This window comes from Zootoca vivipara, chromosome 4 (assembly GCF_963506605.1).
Source record: "Zootoca vivipara chromosome 4, rZooViv1.1, whole genome shotgun sequence".
In the NCBI taxonomy this organism is placed as follows: Eukaryota; Metazoa; Chordata; class Lepidosauria; order Squamata; family Lacertidae; genus Zootoca; species Zootoca vivipara.
Genome location: NC_083279.1, coordinates 76,749,875 through 76,768,234, shown reverse-complemented (window position 1 = coordinate 76,768,234; position 18,360 = coordinate 76,749,875). Strand labels below are relative to the sequence as shown.

General features: G+C 41.0%; 1 protein-coding gene across 11 annotated transcripts in view; it reads left to right on the top strand.

Moving 5' to 3' along the window:
* FRY (FRY microtubule binding protein) overlaps positions 1 to 18,360 on the top strand; it is a 194,850-nt gene that overhangs the window by 79,536 nt on the left and 96,954 nt on the right. For all 11 annotated transcript variants that reach the window (XM_060273790.1, XM_060273791.1, XM_060273792.1 and 8 more), the window contains 5 exons: positions 8,320 to 8,373; positions 12,445 to 12,584; positions 14,232 to 14,322; positions 16,414 to 16,493; positions 17,222 to 17,302. In XM_060273790.1, the coding sequence (XP_060129773.1) occupies positions 8,320 to 8,373; positions 12,445 to 12,584; positions 14,232 to 14,322; positions 16,414 to 16,493; positions 17,222 to 17,302 (446 nt within the window). The remainder of the gene's footprint in view (positions 1 to 8,319; positions 8,374 to 12,444; positions 12,585 to 14,231; positions 14,323 to 16,413; positions 16,494 to 17,221; positions 17,303 to 18,360) is intronic.

Here is an 18,360-nt window from a genome sequence, read left to right as displayed (position 1 = left end):
ACTGGAGACAAGTAAGGAGAACAATCCACCCCAAAATAGGATTTCAGCAGCAGATACTTAAATCTAACCCATTGAAACGTGTTGTGCTTAACTTAACTTGGATCATGCCCAAATTATATAATTCCAAGCACAATGGCATCCTGGAAACAGTCATTAGTTTCCCTTTATTAAGTGTGCATGCACACGAAAGCTCATACCAATGACAAACTTAGTTGGTCTCTAAGGTGCTACTGGAAGGAATTTTTTATTTTTTATTTTGTTTGTACTTTTAAAGGGCAATTTCTAAATCTGCTAACACTGGTGCTGGATAAAACCAAGTGCTCAGATGTTCTGCGTTAAGAAGTATTATTCATGAAGAAGACACAGAAAGAAAATGTTTACTAATATTACTTTACTACTGTTTTGCGGAGCTACTCATAGATAGGGTTGCCAGACTCAATAGAGGATAGGACTTCTGTGCCTTTAATTGCCCTGCTCTCTTTTGAGTCTGGAAACCTTAAAGAGAAACCAGCAGACCCTTTATTTAATTTCCAAGCAAAGGGTCTGCTGGTTTCTCTTTAAGATTTCCAGACTCAAAAGAGAGCAGGGCAATTAAAGGCACAGAAGTCCTGTCCTCTATTGAGTCTGGCAACCCTACTCATAGAAGGGGGACAGAGTATAACTCTTCATTCTCACATTTTCTGCTTACCTTGCCAATTAGCTACTTTGGTTGTGACTAAAACAAACAATTCAGCGCCTGGCTACTGAAAGTATTTTCAGGATTATGATGGGATATTAACCCACAAGTTAATAGCCATTTGATTATTGTTGTCTTGTTCTTTTTTTAGTACCTGGAGTTAGTTGCTTGGCTTCGCACAACAGTAATTAAAACTCGCAAGGCTCTGGCCAGAGACAAACAGCCTTAAAACTCGCATTTGCCATCTTGTGTCAGTTATTATTATTATTTTAATGCGTTCAAGCATATGTTCGTGCTTCATGGGGTTCTTTTTAGAAATGTAAAAAAAGAAAATCAAAAACAAACTCCAGACACGAGTATAAGAAAGTGTTTGGTTATATGAAGAAACTGGTATATTTTCATGCATGTTCAGGCAGTTCGGGTTCACCGTTTTAAAAGCACATTGTTTGGATTGCCTCATTTACACAGACATGGCGAAAAATAGATTCAGTGGCACATACTGCCAGGACGTGCCTTACTAGGCAGCCTTTAAAGCAGCATAGGTTGAAATCTGTCCAGTGGTCATGTAATCGGACCATAAAATATATGAAGAGAAATGACAATAAAGTGTTTAGACTGGGAGGGGAGGCCAAATCATGATTGAGTTCATTACGCCCAGTTATTCTGTTAATATTGGTCTCCTCAGCAAGCCTTCCTTTTAAAATCTGCTCCAGTTTTCCTGGGCCTTATGAAATAGCCTGCCCACAGTCGCCCTCCTGTTTGCCTCACTAGATTCCTTTTGCCAGATGGAAGAAACCCTTCTTCTTTTTTTAATTCACGGAAGCGATTTACATTTGCACAGCTGTTTTACTGTATTTTGCAATTCTCATTTTCCTTTTTGATGTGTGTCCCTCCTCCCTAGTTTGTGTGTGTGTGTGTGTGTGTGTGTGTGTGTGTGTGTGTATTTAAATAAAACAAACCTGTATAATGAAGCATAAAATCTAACAAGCAAAACAACGCAATAAACATATCAACGATATCCCCATACTTGCAATACAAAAAGTATGAATCCAGGTATCCACATCACACCTCCATTTTATTTTAATTACATTTTTTGTACCTTTGGTATGTTGCTTTGTATAGTTTTAGACATGCATTTTGTAAATATCAGTTATGCAAAAGAAGCTGTCCAAAAGAGGAGTGTGCTCTGCCAGCAGCTGGTCAGATTTTGTCCTGGTAGGGCTGCAGTTTTAACCTTGCTGTTTTTATCACAATAGTAAAGTGTGTCATTACACGTGTGCAGAGTGCCATTGTCTTTACCTTGCTAAAAATAAATATATCAATAATTTTCTGCACATCTGTGAACAGGGAAAGAGTGTCAGTGGAAGTGGGCCCAGGTATGATTTTCAGATAAGATTGACCCTGTACTTCTAATTTATTCAATCAGTATTCAATCCTAGGTAAGTGTTCATGGGATTGCAGCCTTAATCTCCGCTTGAATTGTAAGGGGGGAAATATCTAGCATGATATTTTATCCTTAGTTATTTCTGATATATTTCTTTTCAGCCCTAAAATTATTGTGTTCTGATGGTGCTATTTTTTTATTTTAAAAAAACAGAAATATGCCTTTGCATATTTGATGGGTTTTAATTTCTTTTTATTATCTTTAGATATTTTATTGCTCCTGAGAGTTTCATATAGAAAATGAGTTCAGGGTATGCAAATACATTGGTAATTAAAATAGGAACATGAATATTTGATATTCTTGGGTTCTTATGTAAGAGTTCCTTTGACCCAAAGGCTGATGAATTGCTTGAAATGAATAAACCCCCTCTTTATTCAGAGTTCTGCGGCTGTAGCTCTTGACTCTGGATTCAGCCTGCTGTTTTGTTCAAGCTAACATTGTATAGAGTGCAGTGCTATTTTTCTAGAAAAAGAGGTGCTGGAACTCAACATAAAAGCCTCCCTCATTCTCTTAGAATGCCAATGGCCCCCACCTAAGAGGTGAGTTCCAGTTGAAAAAAAAAGCCCCAATAGACTGTAATGAGCAACAGAGAGATTCAGATGAAGTAGAACAAGGTAATTGAGGCTAAGTATCTCCCCCCCCCCCCGCCGAAAGGGACGCAGGTGGCTCCGTGGTCTAAACCACAGAGCCTAGGGCTTGCCGATCAGAAGGTCAATGGTTCGAATCCCTGCAACGGGGTGAGCTCCCGTTGCTCGGTCCCAGCTCTTGCCAACATACCAGTTCAAAAGCACGTCAAAGTGCAAGTAGATAAATCGGTACCACTCCGGCGGGGAGGTAAACGGTGTTTCCGTGCGCTGCTCTGGTTTGCCAGAAGTGGCTTGGTCATGCTGGCCACATGACCCAGAAGCTGTACGCCGGCTCCCTCGGACAGTAAAGCAAGATGAGCGCCGCAACCCCAGAGTCGTCTGCGACTGGACCTAACAGTCAGGGGTCCCCTTTACCTTTACCTTTATTCCCCCCCCCCCAAAAAAAGAGACCAGATGAACCTCCCTGTACTTTGTAAAATTTCTGTTTCATTGATATGAAAGAATAGAATATCCACATCTAAATTTAGGGAGGAGAGCAAATGGAGGCGATCCAGGGAGTTGATGGGTACTTTAAGTGCAGTTATGAATAAAATAATACTTCATCCCCTCAACAAACGAAGACATGAACCGGCAAGCAGGTAGACTGTTATCCGGCTCAGTTGTGAGCAATCACTCATTTGTTTCATCATTTCTAGAAGAATGGGAAGGGAGGAGGAAACTCCTGTTTCCAGGAGACCCTTTCAGTGGTGAATATTAGCTGGCACCTTTTAACTGATGACTATTCCAGTAAATGATTTTAGACCGCATCCATTTCTTTTCAACATTGTGAACAAGCTGTCGCTTGGCTAGTAGAAGTTTGTTCAATGGTAATCACGAGTGACGGCAATTAATTGTGGTAGACTGTGACATCTGAATGCAAGCAATCCAACTGTGTGGTACAGTTATTTGTATTAAAAGTAGGCAATCATCAACTTGAACGCTCCCCATAATTTGTTTTTCTTTGCCATTCTGTTTCTAAAAACTTTGCTCCAGCAGTGACTACACATTTGAGTGTGTATCCACACACATGTGGAGCACTTGGGCGGCGGGGGGGACGGGGACGGGACTATGTTGCACAGAATTCACAGGATTGTGCTAAATAAACTTCCCCAAGCTTTGACAGTTTTGAATGTTAACATTCTTGTCGAAATAGCTGCTTTTGATTTACAGGGCTGTACTTGTGCCAGTTTCCTAGACCGAACATGTGAAACTTGTGATAGAAGGAATCCTTGATCTCTCTTATCAGGCTCATATTTGAATTCTTTCTTCTTGCTTTACATCTTATACACTTACCAGAAAGCAAAGGCGAATTGCCTACATCATAGATGGCTTTATAGGATTTATTTCCTCACTTAACGTTTATAAAATCACCACCAAGAAATGATAACAAGGGCATAGCTTTTTGCGCAGTTAAACAGTTAAATGCTGGTAAGATTGTTGCTCTGGTGTGAATTGAATGCAGTTTTGCTTAATTATGGAATGCAGTGACTGGAGGAGGGGAAATTAATAGAGATAATTTAGTAGGTGTTGGAAGCTGAGGAACCCTACAAGGGGCAGTGGGGTATAGCAGCTGCACTGTGGTTTTCAGGTTTCTGGGATTTGCGTTCCATTCTTTTGAAACAATTTGCTTGCTGTGTTACCACCTGTTTCTCTGAAGCTGGTGCTCAGAGTTGGAAGGGGCCCTGCGGATCATCTAGTCTAACCCCCTGCAGTGCAGGAATATGCAGTTGTCCCTTACGGGGAATCGAACCTGCAGCCTTGGTGTTATCAGCACCATGCTGTAGCCAACGCTTAGAGAAAGTCAGCAAGCACTTCAAGGCTTCACATCAGAGACCCGAAATGGCCTGAGCAGCCGCAATGTCTCCCATCGATGTCTGCATTTGTAGTCAGTCTGCATTTTCAGGCATCTTCAAAACCTGGAAGCTATCTTTAGTTCTGCCCACCTGCACCTTGGCTCTGTTTCAGTTCAATAATTGTTCCCAGTTGTGCCCTGCTCTGATTAATTTATGTATTCTGCAAGACACTATTAGGTGGTGAGAGTTCATATAGTCACCTGTGCTGACATGCCCGCCTGCCTGCCTTCCCTTAGACCAGCTTTGGCTCAATTCTGCACCTGCACGGTGACAAACCTTGTTTACCTGCTTTGGTTTGCGATCCTTTTCTCATGACTCTCCCAGCATGCGGCAGCTGTGGTTTTTCCACCAGCCGCATGCTAGGGGCAGCTTTGTGCTTGCCTAAACCATCTGTAGAAATTCAACATTGCTTAACTTTCTGTCTGTTTCCACAAGTGCTGAAAAGGATGATGCAGTGGTGTGCAAAAAGCTGAGCTCAGCATGTCTCAATACGTGGTAACTACAGTAAGGATTGATACGTAGGAAAACAATTGAAAACAAGGGCCCAAGGGGTGTGTGTGTCATTTTAAATCTCTCATCATGTAATAATAATAATAATAATAATAAATAATAATAATAATAATAATAATAATTTATTATTATTATTTATACCCCGCCCATCTGGCCAGGTTCCCCCAGCCACTCTGGGCGGCTTCCAACAAAATATTAAAATACAGAAATCCATCAAACAGTAAAAGCTTCCCTAAACAGGGCTGCCTTGAGATGCCTTCTAAAGGTTTGGTAGTAGTTGTTCTCTTTGACCTCTGGTGGGAGGGCATTCCACAGGGTGGGTGCCACTACCGAGAAGGCCCTCTGCCTGGTTCCCTGTAACTTGGCTTCTCGTAGCGAGGGAACCGCCAGAAGGCCCTTGGCGCTGGACCTCAGTGTCTGGGCAGAACGATGGGGGTGGAGACGCTACTTCAGGTATACTGGACCGAGGCCGTTTAGGGCTTTAAAGGTCAGCACCAACACTTTGAATTGTGCTCGGAAACGTACTGGGAGCCAATGTGTGTTTGCTTGGATGTTTATACCCTTCTAAACTTGGCTAATGACTCTTCCCTATTTCTCTTTTATGTAAAACTCTTAAATTTTAACATTTTATCCCCACTTCAGTGCTACTAGTTAATGAGTGAGATGCTGGTGGCCTTTGATGCAAGTACTGATTCGTTTTCTTGTCTGTTCTCAGTGGCTTGCCTGGACCTAACCCTGCAAAAGAATTCCAGCAAACCTTTCTAACTCACCATTGCATGGGCAACTTGGCCTTGCCTTTTGACGGTTGTGAGCAACATTACGTTCTCAAAAGGGCTTGCAGAAGTAAATAGATATGTAGCTTTATCGTTCGTAGCAGGCAAGCAGAGCTGAGCCAAGGAGTGATAAAAAATTAAATAATTAAAACGGTACAAGGTGAGAGGGCTGAAGCTAATGGGAAAGAAAGAACAAAGTATAATTAGAATAGGTTTGGAAAGATATAGAGTCACAGAAGCGAGCTAAAACAGGAAACCTGCCCTAGATAATAGAACCTTCAAAGGAAAAAGTTTTTTGTAACACCGCTGGGAACTAAGACATAGAGAAGGGTGGTCCGAAATGAAATCCAATAGGAAAGGGGAGGAAGGAGTTTGAGGCACACCTTGGAACAATTCATAGGTTATTTCCTCTATTCTTATGTAAGAAATCTTAAAATCGTCTTCGTCGTCAAAACACCAGTTGCTCAATATGATTATGTTAACGAAGCAGTTGATTGTCCTTGCCAAATAGAACATTTGTAATTTTAATGGCATTGACCAACCTGCTAGATACTTTAAGATAAAGCTAAATCTTTCCTTATGTGAGATATAAACTGAAATGACAATCATGCGTTGACACGGAAGAGACAGATACAGGGTTCCCGGAAATAAACAGAGAGGAGTCCAGGCAATAAGTAGATGCTTTCACATGAGTTCTCACCTGGGGATAAATGACTAATTAGTCAGAGGAACATGTTGTTGTTGTTGTTTAGTTGTTTAGTCGTGTCCGACTCTTCGTGACCCCATGGACCAGAGCACGCCAGGCACTCCTGTCTTCTACTGCCTCCCGCAGTTTGGTCATACATCTCAGTAATCCCACCCACAACCTTGCATCTTGTAGTGGACCTTTCAAGATGAGATAGGACCCACTTACCTGGTTCATATGTAACAGTGAACAATAGTGTAGCATCATGTGCATGAGTATTGGGTTTAGAGATGGGAAGCCCTGAAAAAAAAAACTGGTCTCCCCCCCCAATTTTTCCAGTCCCCCCCCCAGGCCTTTCCATCTCTAATTGAGTACCATGTTTTCTCCCTTTTCTTCCTCTGTGCTGACCATGACAAAGAGGTCAGAAGTGTTTGCTTCTGTTTTCAGCTAACCACAGTTTCCTGTTATACACAGAATATGCAAGTTTTGTATGGACATAATACTAAACTGTGATTAGAGTTCCATGTGCACACAGATCTGGTTGGCACTTGAGAACCATCATGCTCAAAGCTATATTTAAAAGGAGCAGCACTGATGATTTATTTATGAAACCAGGTTGTTTTTATTTTGTACATTCATAAAAAAACAAAAAAACCAGCGCAATCATCATTGTGCCTCCACATTAGAATAATGCCAGAATGAATCTAAGGAGAAATATTTAGCTTCTTACATGTGAAATCAGTGAGATGGCATCTAATAGACAAAGGAAGACAAATCAGTAGGGGGATGTTTCCTGTGGAAGCTCCTTTGAAGTATATCAGAAGAAAAACAGCTTTGGTTGAACTCTCATTTATTTCAATCGGGGTAAAGCAAAGAGATATTTCTGTGGATATTTCTCAGTGAATATTGATTTCCGTCTATTCTAAGCTTTCAGGAGATCCGATCCTTCCTTTCCAGATCATATTTCTCTTCAACTATATTCTCACTTTGATAGAATTGAACACACCTTTTGGCCTTGGAGCATAGCTGCCAAGTCTCCCGCTGAAAAATGCGGGATCAGCACATGTCTGCACATGCGTAGAAGCAACTTCCGGTGCCAGCGCTGCCCGATTTCTGGTGCCCAGGCATGGGCAGAGCGGCACCTGAAATTGAGCCTCCCTGGCAGGCAGGAAATCCTGGTGATTTCTGGGATTTTTTTCTATTCGGGATAACAGTGGGAAACAGATTAAAATCCGGGGGTTTCCTGCGAAAAATGGGAGACTTGGCAGCTATGCCTTGGAGAAATCTGAAACACACTGAAAAGCAGAAAACTTTGCTTTCATTTTCTAATATTATGGAGCATATATTTTAGGTTTTATAGTGAACTTATAAATGCCTAACTATGAACAGCATGGCTTCTTTTGATGGTGCTTTCCCTTAATGAGGAAAAATATAATCTAAATGATATACTCCATATTTCCTATTGTTGAAAGTAAATGTTTTTGTCCAAAAAAGAAGAAACAAATTCTGTTGAGCTTTTCTCACCACAGATCTCCCCCCCCCTGCCAATATATTGCAGTACCTAAAATACTTGTGCTGTAGATAAATTAAAACTGTAATCATTGTTTAAAATTGCCTCTCACACTACTGTACAAGCATAGTAAGTATGGGCTTTTCAATTGCCTGAATTTAAAATGTGATCAAATTACTAAAGCGTAAGAAAATGTCATAATGCTGCTCCTAAAATAATAGATGCATTTTGCTTTCTTGTAGGAAAAGCCACTGAGCAAATCTCTGCAGCGTGGAGAAGACCCCCAGTTTGATCAAGTAAGTTATTTCCAGACAGCACTTTGTAGCCCCGCCATTAGTATCCTGGGAGTTGTAGCCCACCAGTATCTGGAAGGCCGTATCCTTCCACACCCTTGTTCTAGATCTCTTCTCAATGAGTTGGCACTCCTGTCCTTCCTTCAAGTAGATAGATGTATCTGGAGTATGCCTCAAGGGTTGCTTCCTGCCTGTTTCTCTACTGACATCATCGTTTATTTATATACCGTCTTTCCATAGTTAAGCCGTGCTCAGGGTCGCTTACAATGTCAATAGTTTTACATAATTACAAAAATATTAAAAAATGCCGCACACATTGCCCAGTAGGCCACAGGCAAAAACAAACAGAATATGGGCCTTTCACAGGGTGGGGGAATCACAGGGATGAGGCACAACAAAGGGAGGGGGGGAAACACATAGCCATGGGAGGGAGGGAGGACCCTGAGTTAGCCAAAGCAGTGGGGGGTGGGGACATTTTCAGGAACACACGTGGGTGGGGGAGCCTTATTTTTGAAACTTACAGTTGGGGAGTCAGGGTTGGGACAGGGCAGGTGAGGGGACTTTAAAGGGAGACTCTGAAGGTCCATTTAACAGGAAAAGGTCCATTTAACACAAAAACCCATAGCAACGCGTGGCCGGGCCAGCTAGTAAGGAATTAATGATAACATCTCAATATGCAGAATAAGTTAAACAATCCCTGCACAATCCATAGTGAGGTATATCAGTGAAGATACAAAAATTAAGCATCTCCAAGATCCAATTGAAACTCCTAAACCAGGGGTCAGCAACCTTTTTCAGCCGTGGGCCGGTCCACCGTCCCTCAGACCTTGTGGGGGGCTGGACTATATATATTTTGGGGGGGGGGGAAATGAACGAATTCCTATGCCCCACAAATAACCCAGAGGTGCATTTTAAATAAAAGCACACATTCTACTCATGTAAAAACACCAGGCAGGCCACACAAATAACCCAGAGATGCATTTTCAATAAAAGGACACATTCTGTTGTTGTTTAGTCGTTTAGTCATGTCCGACTCTTCGTGACCCCATGGACCAGAGCACGCCAGGCACTCCTGTCTTCCACTGCCTCCCGGAGCTTGGTCAAACTCATGTTCGTAGCTTCGAGAACACTGTCCAATCATCTTGTCCTCTGTCGTCCCCTTCTCCTAGTGCCCTCAATCTTTCCCAACATCAGGGTCTTTTCCAGGGAGTCTTCTCTTCTCATGAGGTGGCCCAAGTATTGGAGCCTCAGCTTCAGGATCTGTCCTTCTAGTGAGCACTCAGGGCTGATTTCCTTAAGAACACATTCTACTCATGTAAAAACACGCTGATTCCTGGACCGTCCGCGGGATGAATTGAGAAGGCGATTGGGCTGCATCCGGCCCACAGGCCTTAGGTTGCCTACCCCTGTCCTAAACAATGGCCCAAACCCATAGTCGCTAGATATCCTGAGCCTCAGGTCCTGTGGTACTCACAGCTAAGGTAGTCTCCGGCCCCTTCATGAGTTTTCCTTCCCATCTTCACACATATGTTGCAGTAATTACGATCATGATGATAGAGGGTTGCTGCATTTAAAGCCGGGCCTACCTAACTCAACGCTTTCAGAAGCAGTACGTTAACTGAAACATATCCGTCCTGCAAAATGCAAACTTCTCAGAATTGTGCAATGAAGCTCTCCAGCCGAGTCGTGAATATAAAGATGTGTGCCTACTGGCGTAAAGGGTGCATAAGAACATAAAAACAGCATACAAAAGCATTATGTTCAGGGGGTGGAAATCGCTCTGCGAAAATGTGTATATCAAGATGTTTGTATTAGAAGAAATTGACACTGAAATGCTGGTACGTTTTTTATTAGGACTGTTAAGAAAACAGATATGGAGGCAAGTGAGAAATGTTGGCAAAATGAGAAGCGGAGAAGCTGGACTTGACAGATTAGCCTATCCTTCTGCAGGGTTCTTCCAGAGAGAGTGCACTTTTGGCAAAGCCTCTCCCTGTTATTCTGGAACTCCACCCGTAATGGAATCTGGTCCCTGCTGTGACCTTGCAAAATGTGTAGCTTTCTGCCTTCATCTATAACCCTATGAAGATGCCTCTGCCCTGTGCTAAGAATTTGATTGAGTTTAGCAGGACATTAAAACGCGAGCTCTGCAAACAGGCAGCGTTAGGTTTAAATGTGTGCAGTAGATTTAATTTTCTCTCTGAAGCCTATTCCTGAACTGAATAAAATTCAACTTTCATGTCAGCAGCCTTTATAATCTTTGTAACAGAAATGTCATTCCAGTATAACAGTGACAATGGCTGTGTATCTCCCTTAAAAAAGAAAATCGCAAAACCACTTTACATTTTCGGGGGGGATTGTTTCAGGTGCACAGATAGCAGTTTGGTGCCTGAGTCGAACTGACATTTATTAAATTCCCTTGACTCTCCTTCTTCTATTTCCTATCTTATGGGGTGGTTTATATTTAGTTCACTTCCATTCAATTCAAAGGCACAATGGCATTTAGGCAGCTAGCTATCATTAAAGCAATGTATGGATGCAGGTTTCAGTGTAAAATAGTGTCAAGCTAGAAAGGAAAGCAGATCCAGAACTGAACCTAAAATGTATTTGACAGTCTAGAAAACCATAGTTTTTTTTTATTTAAAAAGTGTGCTGTACTGTACGGAGTTGAAGTTTTCTAGGCAAGGCAAGATCTTTTGAAGTGACAAAACGTCTAATTTCACATTGAATTGTGTGGTTAATGTTGTCATGTCTAATTTTTGCCCTTTAGGCATATGCAGAAGGATTTATTGATTATTTTGCCATCTAATTTAATTTGTACTTTGACTATTTAATTACTCAGTTTTTAATATTGTATGTATTAAGGGAGGGAGGCTACCGGCATGCTGCAATTGATTTATTTTTTTGCATATTCTGCCAAAATTCATATAAAGAATGCATTTATATAGACTACTTTTAATGCCCTAGGAACAGAGTGTTTAAACAGCTCAGTGTTTGTGTAGACCTGGTATCTTCAGGCTGTACACTATGCAGTTCACTTAGGATGGAAGAACATGATCATTTTTGTCCAACAAGGACACATTTGTACATCTGCACACTCCCCTTCAACAGCAGCACAGAGCTAGAATTCATCTCACCACTGGCTTTGATTCCAATAAATGGAGGAGTTGAGTAACCAGCTTGCTGACTAGACTTTCCTCCCTTCCTGTATTCCGAGAGCCAGTCTCTGCAAATTCCACCCTTCCTTCCTGCCTTATAAGACCAACGAGCGACAGAAGGATTAAAAAAAGCTAAAGACGCCCTGCGCAAATACCGTATAGCGGAGGACATACAGCATGTGTGTATTTAGTTTGCATTACTTTTGGCACACTGTTCAGTAATTTTGGATTCAGTAGGTTGGAGCCGCATGTGCTGGGTTCTTACTAGTCAGCTATACATATGGAAAGGTTTGTAGCTGCCTGGATGAAGGGAACTGCACAAAGTCAAGAACTGGTGAACCCATAGCAGCATATTACCGGTAGAATACCTTCCGGTGCCACATCATTAGTTGACAAGGTTAGGAACACACTTTGTAGTTACATTGCCACCGTGACTTCAGAACAAACATGCACCTAGCATCCCATGTCACACTCAGGTAGCAAAGAACTGTGGAAGAAGATATATACAGTACATGAAATTACCACCAACCCATTTGCATAGTGGTATCTGCAAGCTGGCAAACCAGGTGAGGTATTCAGAGTCACAGTGCCATTGATCCAGTGCAAAATTAATTCCACATGCCTCTTTGGAATTATTTACTGCGATGATGAAATTAGAAATAGATAGTCTGCTTGATAGACTCTGGTTTCCAAAGATTTTTTTTTCTAGCCTTTGTTGTATACATAAGAAAGCCTGTTTTGTGTTTTATTTTTAGATGTTTGGTTGTTTTTGTATTCACTCTGCTATGCATTTGTGTTTTTTTGTTTTGTTTTTAAATAAGAAGTCCATATGTCTAGGGACAACTTTTAGACTTGCTGACTAAAGGTTTTAGGAGGCAGTACTAAACACATTTTGCTTTTTTGTTCCTTTGCTGTACAGGTAATAAGCTCAATGAGCTCGCTTTCAGAGTATTGTCTACCTTCCATTCTGCGCACTTTGTTTGATTGGTATAAAAGACAAAATGGCATAGAAGATGAATCTCATGAATACAGACCAAGAACAAGCACTAAATCCAAAAGGTACACTCCTGAGCACTTTCTAACACTGGCAGCCAAGTATTCTTGGTGCCTGTTTGTTTGTTTTTTTGCTTGCTTGCTTATATAATTAATTTTATACTGCCGTGTCATAAAATATATCAAGGTGGTTTATACTATAAGACATCAAATATAAATTAAGGTAAAAATAAATACATAAAAAGACAGATAATTATTCAGATGATTCACGGATTGAAAACTAAATGGCTACAAAGGTACAAAAATGTTTTGAAGAGATACCTGAAAGTCAAACGTGACATTCAGTTTTGCGCAGCATCGGGGCGGCAACACTAAATACCTGGCTTCTAGTTAGGCCAGTCAGGCCACTGTAAAATAGGGGACAACTAACATTTCTCTTCCGGATGATCTCAGCGATTGAGCTGAGATGTAAGAGCTCAGATGGTCCTTAAAGTATCCTGGGACCATAGCTCAACACATGAGCTTTGCACTTGGCCCAGTAGCATGTGGGCAGCCAGTGCAGGTGTTTAACAGAGAGGTGTCACATGCCGTCAACAGTCTAGCCACCGTTTCCAGGCTAGTTTCATGGGCAGCCCCACGTGGAGCGCATTGCAGTAATCCAATTTGAGGTCACAATGCATGGACTGCAGTGGCCAAGTAATGCTGATCCAGATGGCCATAGCTGGCATACCAGACAGAGATGGTAAAAGGCACTACAAGCCACAGATGACACTTGGACTTCTAATGACAAAGATGTATTCAGGAGCTACGTACCAGCTTCTTTAGAGGGAATGTCCACAACAGGCAGCTTGCCTATCTTCTAGACATGGGAACCACCCACCCACCAACAAAGCCTCCATTTCCCCAAATTCAGTTTATTGGCCATTACCCAGTCCATTAAGGCACCAGTCCAAAAAACAGCTTTTGCTGTTGCTATGGAAGTTAGAGAGGTCCACACTTTACATGTCAGTGGGTAAAGTCACAAACGCAGTGGAGATAGATGATGCCAAGAACCTAGTGTCTGAATAAGTGCAGCAAGGCTTTTAGAACCGTTGCCCCTACTGGGAGCAAGGACCTTTTGGGCTCGGCCTGAGGCGGCAAAACGTCTTGGGCTGGTACCTCGTATATCAAAAGTGTTTGCTTTTCTGTTTTTGTTTTTTTGTTGGTTTCTAAATCTGACGTGTTATATAAAGCATTGCATTCAACATAGAGTGGAGGTGAACATTCTGTCAGTGCAGTTGTGTTTTATTTATTGTGCAATGGAATGTCTCATCCCCTGTCCCCCCCCATCTCCTTCAATCTGTTCTGGTGGTTCCTCCAACTCTCTGGAAAAGATTTGAGGATGGTGCATGGAGTGCATGGGGAGAGGAGGGAATCTCTTTATGCTAGCACAAAAAGTTATTTGAATACCACCCAATTTTGAGAGAATTTTTAGAAAGAAATAGAAAATGAGAGACAGAGGAAGGTGTTTAACATTCAAACTAGATTATTACATCCGACATGTTCTTGATCTGGTTACCCCACATTTACAGCATGCTGCCTCCTTTTTTCCCTTTCCCTTTTTTCTTATTTTTATGCTTTGTTTTTTTCCAAAGTCTGAGGTGAAAAGTGTTTGCTTAATTATAGCGAGCTGACTGTATAATGCTTTTAATAATTTTTGTCTGATTTTTATAGTGATGAACAGCAACGAGACTATTTAATGGAAAGAAGAGATCTCGCTATTGATTTTATTTTTTCTTTAGTATTAATAGAGGTTTTGAAACAGGTAAATCATTTAAAAATATTTAATGAAATGTTGCACACAATTTAAGCCTGGCTTGGGAAAGTAAAGGATTTACTTCTTTCTATAAGGATTGATTTTGAGCAAGCAGAACTAACTGGTGTTTGAATAGTAAAAAGTCCTGTTTACCAAGACATTTGGTGGCTGCAAAATGTTGTTCCTGGCAACCCTGAGACTGCTGGATGAAATGATGTTTTGAATTGACACTGCTTTTTAAGTTTAAATTGTTTTTAGAATGTTTTAAGTTTTAACTGCTTTTTGTTTTTAAATTGTATGTGTGTTTGTCACCCTGGGCCCTTTCAGGAGGAAGGGAAGGATATAAATTCAAAATATAATAAAATACAACGTAATGTAATACTACAATACAAAAGGAGCCTTGGGCTATAGGGAGAAGGGAATCACACTTTTATAACATGTGGGTGGATAAATAGATAGATACAGACAAATCTATCTATCAGCAAGTAGATAGCTTTTATTATTATTTTTATTAATTCTATATCCCACTCTCTCTCAAAAGGAGCCCAGGGTGGCAAACAGGGCAATACTGAAACAACAGCTGGATAGCTAAGTTGGTAGAGCATGAGACACTTAATCTCATCGTCATGGGTTCAAGCTCCACATTCGGCAAAAGGTTCTTGCATTTCAGCGGCTTAGACTAGATGACCCTTGGGGTCCTTTCCAACTCTACAATTCTATGATTCCATGACTACAGTTAAAAATTCTCAAGTTTTATATGTGGTAAAGACCTGCCATGTGTTCACCAAGGAGTGAACTAGGTGGCCAGGGTGTGCTTTGCCCCCATATTCCTGATTGATTGATTGATTGTTTACTTATTTATTTAAACAATTTATATACCGCTTAACAGGAATGGTCTCTTAAGTAGTTTACAAAGCCACAGCACAAATAATTAAGATCCGTTAGAACCATAATCTCAAACATCAATTAAAATGCCTGCTAGAATGAAAAAAAGTCTTCAGTAGGTGCTGGAAGTTTAATAAGAAATGGGGCTTGTCGGACCCCATCTAAGGGGAAGGACATTAGCTCAGTGGTACAACATCTGCTTTGCATTCAGAAGGTCCCAGTTTCAGTGTCTGGCATCTGCAAATGGAGGGCTGCTGCCAGTCAGTGCAGACAGTATTGAGCTAGTATTGGACCAGTGGTCTGGCTCTGTGTAGGGGAGCTTCCTACGTTCCACCTTAACTACTGGTACTTTCCTTCTTAAGCGGAAGGTAGCTTTTTGTGGTGCAATGCCAACTTCCCCATCTCTTTCTCACCAGCTCAGTAATAGTTTCCGCTCCACACTTTCTAAATAAAAATGTCTAATCATTTGAAGAAACATCTTTCTATAATTGCTTGAAAATGGAACAGACAGCTCACCTTGAAATGCATTGTCTAATACAGGCTTCCTCAACCTCGGCCCTCCAGATGTTTTTTGCCTACAACACCCATGATCCCTAGTTGGCAGGACCGGTGGTTAGGGATGAGGGAAATTGTAGTCTCAAAACATCTGGAGGGCCGAGGTTGAGGAAGCCTGGTGTAGGACTTAAGCCTCAGTAGTTACAGCAAAATTTGCTACCATGTTTAAGATTGCGGACTTAAGCAAATGAGTGAGAATTTTGCTGTCATACATTGGACAGGGGTTGTGTTTAGTTTCCAATAGTGCAAACCACACATGAGGCGGAATGGGGAAGCGAGGGAGCAATCTCCTTAGCACCCGTGGTTCCCAAATGCAAGCTGCATTGATTAGTAATGATATAGTGACAAGGATTGTGCTGTCTTATCTGTCTTCCATTGTCTCCTGAGACAGATCCCAACAACAACAATATCTCACCTTGCAGATTATATTGCATCAGTAAATATTAATAATTCTTATATATAGTTTTGCCTGGTTTTATGTTGTTACCCACACCTAAGGGACCCTTCAGGGAGGAAGGGCATTATATAAATTCAAAAGACAGGGGCTTTTGTTTACGTTTTGTTTTTGTCTTCTTGTTAATAGTGGGTACCATTGGCTTTGTCATCTCTCCTTCTGAGTCTTTTGACAAGTCAGTTACGTCCTGCTTGTTTCTTTTTCAGCTTCAGCTTCATCCGGTAATAGATGGTTTAGTACACGATGTTATCAATTTGGCTTTCAAGCACTTTAAATACAAAGAAGGGTAAGGTTCATTCTTGTACACAGTCTCAAATATTTGGCTACATTTCCATGAATAGTTTTGTCGGTTTAACACTTAACACCCTGTAGTATCGCTTGCTTACTGTGAAAGAAGCCAAAGCTAGGATCAGATAGAAGTATGAGATAAGAACACATAGCAGTGCTTCTGAAATGTGAGTGCTGGTAAATTAATGGAGCAAAGACCTCTTTTCAGAATAATCTACTCAGCAAACTTAAACATGTTTTATGCACATTAACTGTCAAGGGTTTCTCCCAGATAATCTTGGGAGTCATACTTAGATGAGAGTATTGAATATTAGTTGCAGGATTACTACTCCTAGAGGTCTCGTGCAGATAAAGAATTAATGTTAAATCTATTTAAGTCTTTATTGTAGACAGGCCACCCTGTCCCCCATTTCCAGTCTGCCTGCCTTCACAACACAGAAGGCTTCCTCTTGAGAAAGCACTACAGAGGAGAATTGTAGGATATCCTCACAAGATTTGTGAAATCTTAGCAGAATTAGATGTTATTTGTGGGAATATGGTGAAGAGTGTACCCTGTACATAAAAATTTGTGAGCATCGTTGTGTGATAAGAGTACCTTATTATCTTTGATCAGGCAAACCTTAGCTTTACTGTACTATATCTATCTATATCTAACTATATCTATATCTATCGATAAATATGAAAATAAAATGCATATTCTTAAACTTCTGACTTGTTCTTTGGTAGGTACCTTGGTCCTAACACTGGAAATATGCACATTGTTGCAGATCTGTATGCTGAAGTAATAGGGGTGCTAGCACAAGCAAAGTAAGTGTCTTTAATAAGAGATCTAGTCAAAGCTTGAAATATTTTACAGGTTTTTCTTTTTTAAAAAAACACACACATGAGGGTACTTGTGTAGAGGTGTATTTGTCCGTCCCCCCCCCCCCCCGGTAGAGAAATTAAAGGAATAAATCATTCTACTCATGAGCACTTTGTTTATCAAGTTGTGGCTTGGCATGGAGACCTTTAGAATCACAGAAGGTGGCTTCTACATCTAGTCAAGCAGTCCTAAGCCAATTTGGCACAGGCTTGCAGAAACCTCATTTTCTTCTGCCCGTTAATGCCAAACATGGAAACGCCTATAGGAATGGAAAGACTTTTTGTAATCAGGGTACAGTAATTTCGCAAAGGTGAAGATCCGTCTGCCAAATCCATATGTGGTTATTTCATTTTGCTTGGTGTATTACCGTATATACAGTTTTGTTTTTCTTTCCCTGAAAACAACCTTATTCATATTTACAAGAGGGAATTTGAAGACACATTTTTTTTGTGTGACAGCATTTTCTTTCCATCTGATTGTCTTTGATTGGATAAGTCCGTGTTATCTTTTGAGATAGTATTGATCTTTCACGGATAATTTGAGACCCTGACGTACATTTCCCTTCATTCTTATTGTTACTTTCTGCTTCTCTCCTGTTTTTGTTTTGCTTTTTTCACTTTAAAATATTTATGTGCGAGAGGAGGAGTTGGGAATATATTACAGCCCACATTCCCTTCTGTGTAACCCTTCTGAGGATTTGCTGATAGTGGTAGGCAAGCCCTGAAGCAAATGGATGCAGCGATGAATACAGATGCTATGTACTATAGGCTAGTTACTACACACACCCCTTTCTATCCTCCATCTCTATCATCAGAGTTCAAGGAACATTCCAGCCAGGGGAAAAACATTTGGGGTGCAAAACAGAGTAAATGAGGGATATGGCCTTTGGAGAATTTTGAGGGACAATAAGGGTAAGCCACATTTGGCCCCTGGTCCTGAGGTTTCCTGCTATTGTAGGTTGCCTCTCGAAAGTCTGGCATCCCTTTGTTCAGGTTGTCTCCTA